Source organism: Protobothrops mucrosquamatus, unplaced genomic scaffold, assembly GCF_001527695.2.
Source record: "Protobothrops mucrosquamatus isolate PMUCROS unplaced genomic scaffold, P.Mucros_1.0 scaffold3276, whole genome shotgun sequence".
NCBI lineage: Eukaryota > Metazoa > Chordata > Lepidosauria > Squamata > Viperidae > Protobothrops > Protobothrops mucrosquamatus.
The window spans coordinates 27,829-34,636 of record NW_015389267.1 but is presented as its reverse complement, the minus strand read 5'-3'; the positions used below and the strand labels follow the sequence as shown (position 1 = coordinate 34,636).

The following is a 6,808-nucleotide window of genomic DNA, read 5'->3' as shown; positions in this document are numbered from 1 at the left end:
CATAAGATTGTAACACATACTCTGATATTAAAATGAAATCTATTATGTAAGGTTTTAAATTAAATCAGTAATACATTCAAACCTTTAAAATTAAATCCTTAATGTCTCAGATTACATTGACCAGGAACTGTTCCGCGCCCCCCCCCCTAGAACAAGCCTGCACACTTGTAAAACAGTTTTTCAACTTAAACATTTTGTTTTGATTATCTAATATGAGGGGGGTGAGACAGGTGGTCCCCCACTGATGAATCCATTGCAGAAAGTCAATAGTGAAAAGTCAAGACATTCTGCTTTCTGCATAGGAATATATAATGCAGATTATACTGGAAAGAGGCATAATGAGGATTCATTCTTTTTTGGCCTGGATGAAGCTACATCATTTCATTCAATATCAGATGAGTATAATGGTGATGATTACTACTACAGCTATGCTTCATGCCCTTTAATATTTCTTCCTTGGACTTAGACAACTCCACAGCATAAGAAATACCGTGAACTCTAAGCAGAGAGAAGATGCTTCCTTGCAGGTATCTAAAAGGCTTCAGAACATATTGAGCTCTCGAGACTTTGTAGATTTGAATTTCATCCGAACGATTATATGGGTATCATTTGGAAATTGGTTACAGCTAAATATATAATCATGATTAAAACGCATGTAAACTGCAATAGAAATGCAAATATTGGAAAAAATATAATAGCGGATTATTGTGGCGGCCGAGTGGTTAGAATGCAATACTGCAGTTTAATTCTGCTGAATATGCTGGCAGTTCGATCCTGACCGGCTCAAGGTTGACTCAGCCTTCCATCCTTCCAAGGTTGGTAAAATGAGGACCCAGATTGTTGGGGTCAATAGGCTGACTCTGTAAACTGCTTACGGAGGGCTGTAAAAGCACCATGAAGCGGTATGTAAGTCTAAGTGCTATTGATATTGCTACTACTTTTGGGAGACTCTTTGTTAGATGAATGTTTTATCCTTTATGCTTTATGTTTTAAAAATAATCTACATGAGTTTCCTTTAATGGCATTTTAGGTAGGTTGAGATTTGTTCATCTATGTGCTTATAAACTATAATACCATATATCCAAGAATTCTCTTATATACATTTTCATTGATTGATCTTTGTATGGTACACGGTATTGTTAAGTGTCCATTACTATATCTTCAGTGGGTAGCACGTGAACATGTAGGACAGACTGAGCTACATAAATGTCTGCATGGACATTTATACTTCTTTACAGAAACTTTGCAAAACTTGTATGTTAATAATGTTATGAGGACTATCTATTAGCAGAAGAAATCAAATCACGTGGGTCTATTAGCAGAAGAAATCAAATCACGTGCATATCAAAGGAATAGACAATAGAATTCCAGAACATGTACTCCCAAAACTGACGCAGGCAACACAAAAAACAATGCATATTATAGACCACAGCTCCTCTACTGATTCTCTTAAACCTTTAGTGACTTGAACCTTCACTTATGCTTTCTACTTTGCCTTCTACAGATAGTCCTCAACTTACAATGGTTCATTTAGTCACCATTTGAAGTTACCCACGGCATGGAAAAAAGTGACTTATGACCGGTTTTCACACTCATGACCATTGCAGCATCTCCATGGTCACATGATCAAAATCCAAACACTTGGCAACTGACTCATATTTAGAACGGTTGCAGGGTGCCGGGGTCGAGCGATCACTTTTTGTGACTTTCTGACAACCATGTGACTTACTTAACAGCTGCAGGGACTCACTTAACAACCGTGGCAGGAAAAGTTGTAAACTGGGGCAAAACTCACTTAACAACTGTCTCGCTTAGCAACAGAAATGTTGGGGGGGGGGTCGATTGAGGTTGTAAGTCGAAGATTACCTGTACTCCAGCTGGGCCTCCAGAATCTCTGAGACAATTTTAACTGAAGCTGCTAGGAACGCAGCGTTCTGCATACAAAGCATGAGCTTTAGCAATCAACTAGAGTTTCTCCTCAAATGCATTGAATTTGATCTTTCTATAAATAATGGCAAATTAGATTAGGAGGCCTCTGATCTTGATGCATATGCCTAATTTAGCAGCTCCAGAGAGGCAAGGCTTTGGATAGATTTTCCAGAAACCAATTTATGCCTATATTTTTGCTCAAAGCCAGCAAGATTCACCTGAAAAAGCCCTCGGCTTGGCTTCCATACTGTCACACTCTCCTGGGAAAGACGATTAGGACTCAAACGTTGCTGGTCCATAACACTTTTTGCTTTTATGATGGAGTAAATATTTAATTAATCTTTTCCTGTTCCCAACTATTTAAAGATTCACTGCTTTCAACTCACTAAATTCACTGGGGAAATCTCAGAAGACTACACAGCAAAAACAATGTCACCTACAAGAGAGTGTAGAAAGCATCTCAGGACTCCCTTCCAGATAGAACATCTCATTTATTCTTTCGCCAACCTGGCACCACCCCAGTTATTCTGAGATATTGGCTGAGCAAAATGCTTCCAGTAAATAACAAACACGGTTTGATGTACCCAATAATTCATTTTGTTGTTCCCGTCAAATTTTCTGTTCATCTTCAGATAATCAACAATTGCTTTTGAAGTGCTTTAGAGCCTTCTCCTTCTCCAGATGGAAAATATCAATCAAGCAATGAATTAGTTCTTTGTATGCATGCATGGGCATACATACAGACAGACACCAATAAACATGCCTCAGCAGGGGGTAGGGGGGGAAACAATCATATAATGCATAAGGAAAAATGCAGAAATGCCAAGAATAGATGAATAAATGTGGCTTTTCATTTATGTGTGCTTTTATAAGTACGTGGCTATGTACACATACAGCCACAAAGATACTAAAATTAACCCTATTTTTCCTGCAACCATTAATCCATTCTCTCCACATTTCATGCAGCAAGAGCTGCATGTGATTGAGCCAGCCTCCAGTGACGTCAGTATGTGTTTTGATGACATCAAAGAAAGCAAAAATCTTTTCTCATTTTAGCACAAAAGAGTGTTTCCTCACAACACCATATACAGTATATCTATTCTGACAAACCTTTGCCTAACACGATCACAATCCCAGTGATAAGCTGAGTATAAAATTTCTTTTCTGTTGCTTGCAACTGTTGGTGAGCAGAAGGTAGAATAGTCATCTTGCCCTACAGTGAAATAATTGTTTACATGCATATCTTGATACGAGTTGCTTTAGCCTAACGAAAATGTGATAACTATAGAGAATAAATCTGGAGCATTGTGTCTGCCATCTGTCTTGGAAATCAGATCAAAGTGCCCTTGCAGCTCATTGAAAAACAACAAAAACTTTAAGACACAGGTCTTCCATTAAGAAGCTTTAGTAATGAATTTCTCTTCATCTTGTTGAATGGAAAAAAAATGGAATGGAAGTTAAAGAGGAATCCTGACACAAGACATGTTCTAGGCAATTACTTGTAAGCATGTGGGAAGGTGTCTCTTTTTTGGTGGGATTTTGACTTGTTGGAATGTTTTTTCTCCTCATAGACCAAAAAAGAAAAGAAAAAGAAAGAAAGAAAAAGAAAAGTGCCATTATATCTGCCCTTGTTCCAAAAGGCTGGCTTTGTGTGTCTTACAGGCAATATTGTTCCTTGTCTCTCTTTAAGTACAGTATATGCAAGAACATGCAGGACATGAAATACAAATAGTGATCAAGAAACACCAAATTAAAAACCTCCTTAAAGGGCCTGGAAACAACTAGTCTGGGTTTTGACTTGTATGGCTTACCCTTGCATATCTGGAGGAATAGGGGTCCTCAAAGAGTGCCCAAATCCGAGGCTGCCACCTCTTCCAAAAGCCCCCAGGCCTTCCATCTGGGGAATCACTCAGGGCCAGGCGTTTGGTCATCTCCAGCTCCTCTTCACCATCACCTGAGTCTCCTGTGCCATCTGCATCTCCATCATCAGCACTGTTATCCAGGGGTGCTCCACCAAAACTGTCCAGGGCCTCTTCAGCATCACGATGCTGCCTATAGGTCATCCAGCAACAAGGCTCCACATCTGTTTCATCAATGCCCCAGAAGGCTAGCTCCTCCTCATACAGAGGTCCACACACATCTGCTGGGCAATGCAGCTTACCTGTTCGGTAATAGTTCAGGATGTGGGCAAAGACACCTGGGTGCCGATCGAAGAAGAATTCATCTGCACGGGGGTCATAGTCAAAGTGACTGTGGGCATCTGGCTCAGCGATCCAGGCCAGCCGGGTGCCAGGCAAGGTGCGTAAGGTGCTGCGGTAAGTCTGGTGCCTAGTCCCTCCCACATTGATCACAATACGATCACTTTCATCGCCCTGGCCCATCTCGTCTCTTATTAGGCATGTCGTGGAATCATCCAAGCAAGCACAACACACAGCAAGCTCATAAGGGGTGGCTGCTCATCTGCAATCAGTAACTAACTTGATACCTTAGACATGCGGGCAAGAGACGCCCACTGTTCTTAGCCACTTATATCCTTCACAGCAAGTGATGCAAAATCAAGAGTACCAGTGAAAGTTAATGATGGCAGATTCAACTTCTTTATTAGGAAGTCAACATGCTCCTAGATGTAAGATGTAAAGATGTAAGATGCAGGTGCCTATAAATAGAATATGCTGATGAAAGGCTCCTTCCAAGAACAAAGATTGTGAGGGGCGTTTCGTTAGGGAGGTAAGTATGGTTGCGAGTGAGGAAGATTGCTTCCTTGCTGGGCTGTGGCAATTAATACCTCCAGTGCCACACTGCTGACCTACAAAGGAGATGCACAGGGTGGTGATAGGGGCCTGCAACAAGAGACGGAGGGCAGTGAAATAGGGTCTTACAGACACAACCCACACATACGCTCACACAAACACACAATACAGTGCGAGGAAGAAAGGGCATATACCAGTGCTCAGCGGCAGCGATCGGACCAGATCCCCTGAAAATGCAGAACAAAATTCCTTCTGTACCTCAGTCCTAGAGGCAGAGGCAGGCGCAAGAGGCAGCTCTTGGGAAGAGCTCAACGCAGAGCGAGCTGAATACCGGCGTCGATTTCTTTCTTTTTTTTTCAGAACAGAAATTCAGCGAGCACGTGAAATTCAAAGGCTCTCAAGAAACGATGGCGGTGATGAAGCAACAGCTAATATATCGGGGCGGGGGAAGACGTAGCTAACCATTGCCCAGCTGAAAGGAAAACGATCCCGAAATCCGCCTTCCCTCTCGGCGTCTTCTTCGGCGCCCTCCCTGCTGATGCAGTTCACACTTCGCAGCAGCCCAAAAAACGGGCCTCGCGCCTGTAGCTCTCGCCGCCCGAGGATCCCCTCCGGGGGATCGATCGAAGAAAGGCGCCAGAAGCGCAAGGCACGGGCTTGCCAGGCTTTACGATAGCGTGGTGCTGAACGGACAGCGCTCGATTCCTTCGCCAAGGAAGCGCCTCTCGAGGAGAGGGAGAGAGGGAGAGAGGGACGGTTTGGCTGGCTTCTATCTGTCTTGAAGCCGAAGGTGTGAACGAGATGCGGGGACTGGGTGGCCGGAATAAAATCAAGGCGAGGGCATCTTTATTCCGCCTTCACCACAGGCTGGATGGGAGCCGGCGATTCAGGCAGGTCGAGCGATGCTGAAGCCGCAGGTGGGTTGTGCTGTGGGGAGAGACGGAAGGTCGGCGCGTCTTGCCCTCGCTCTCCCTCTGGTCTTTCCCTCTCACGCGCCCGGCTGCCCAAAAGATCTGGCAAGCGGTGCTGAAGGCTCTGTGCCAGGGAACACGGTGCTGCTGCTGCCGCCGCCTCTGCCGCCGTCGTTCTTGCCGCTAATCCGGCTAGTTCGGTCTCTGGACCCTTCGCGCAGGCGCACTGGGCCGGGAATAGAGCAGTTCTCTCTGGGTCCTAATGCAGCGCCGAGAGAGGCAGATCCCAGCAAGAGGATGCTGAGCGGGATCACCTGGAAGAGGAGCGATCAGGTAGAGATTGCAGCGAACCGGGAGGGTGTGCACAGCGCGCGTGCCATCCGCCGGGTTGCTTTCAACAGGAGACCGCCGGGAGAGAGAGAGGCGGGAACTATACTGTTGGTCAGGCAGCTGGAGAAGACCTGACTCCGTCTGGCTATGTATGTTCTCGGTTCAGCCTGATCTCCGGTTTTATTGTGTGAGAGTTTCCGATGGAAGAGCTTCAACGTTTGGGGACACCTTCTGAAACATCCCTGAACTGTGCCTTCGAATTTGCCGCTCTAGCAGAAAGCAGGCCCTAGGACTGAAGACGAAGGGAGCGGCGTCAGAGAGATTCTGCATTTCTACTGTCTCCTTCTACAAACCTCAGATTCTTATGGGAATTGCCTAAGCGGGAAAGGAATTAAAGTCTAGGTTTCATGTCGCATTGCATTTGAGACACCCAGGTCATTTCCTCTTCACAGGCAATCTATAGAATCTTCTAACATCAACCTGAACATCACTGTAGTGAGAAGAAAGCCCATCTTCATCATCATCATCATCATCATCATCATCATCATCATCATCATCAGTATGATGATGATGATGATGATGATGATAATAATAATAATAATAATAATAATAATAATAATAATAATAATAATAATAATAATAATAATAATAATAATAATAATAATAATAAAGTTGGAAGGGACTTGGAGGTCATCTAGTCCAACCCCCTGCTCAGGCAGGAAACCCTATACCATTTCAGACAAATGGCTGTCCAGTCTCTTCTTAAAAACTTCCAGTATTGGAGCATTCACCACTTCTGGAGGCAGGTTGTTCCACTGGTTAATTGTTCTAGATACATCAGCAACAGGATGGCTGGATGATGATGGAAGGTGCTATAAATTACCAGTG

At 44.0% G+C, this 6,808-nt stretch overlaps 1 protein-coding gene across 1 annotated transcript; it reads right to left on the bottom strand.

Annotated features, from left to right (window-relative positions):
- Positions 1-541: 541 nt before the first annotated feature.
- LOC107297386 (potassium voltage-gated channel subfamily C member 1-like) lies at positions 542-4,325 on the bottom strand. The gene is made up of 3 exons (XM_015826750.1): positions 3,741-4,325; positions 3,040-3,142; positions 542-660 (listed from the first exon to the last, which is right to left on the bottom strand). Exons 1-3 carry the CDS (start codon positions 4,308-4,310, stop codon positions 542-544), a joined length of 792 nt encoding a protein of 263 aa, XP_015682236.1. The 5' UTR covers positions 4,311-4,325.
- Positions 4,326-6,808: the final 2,483 nt, after the last annotated feature.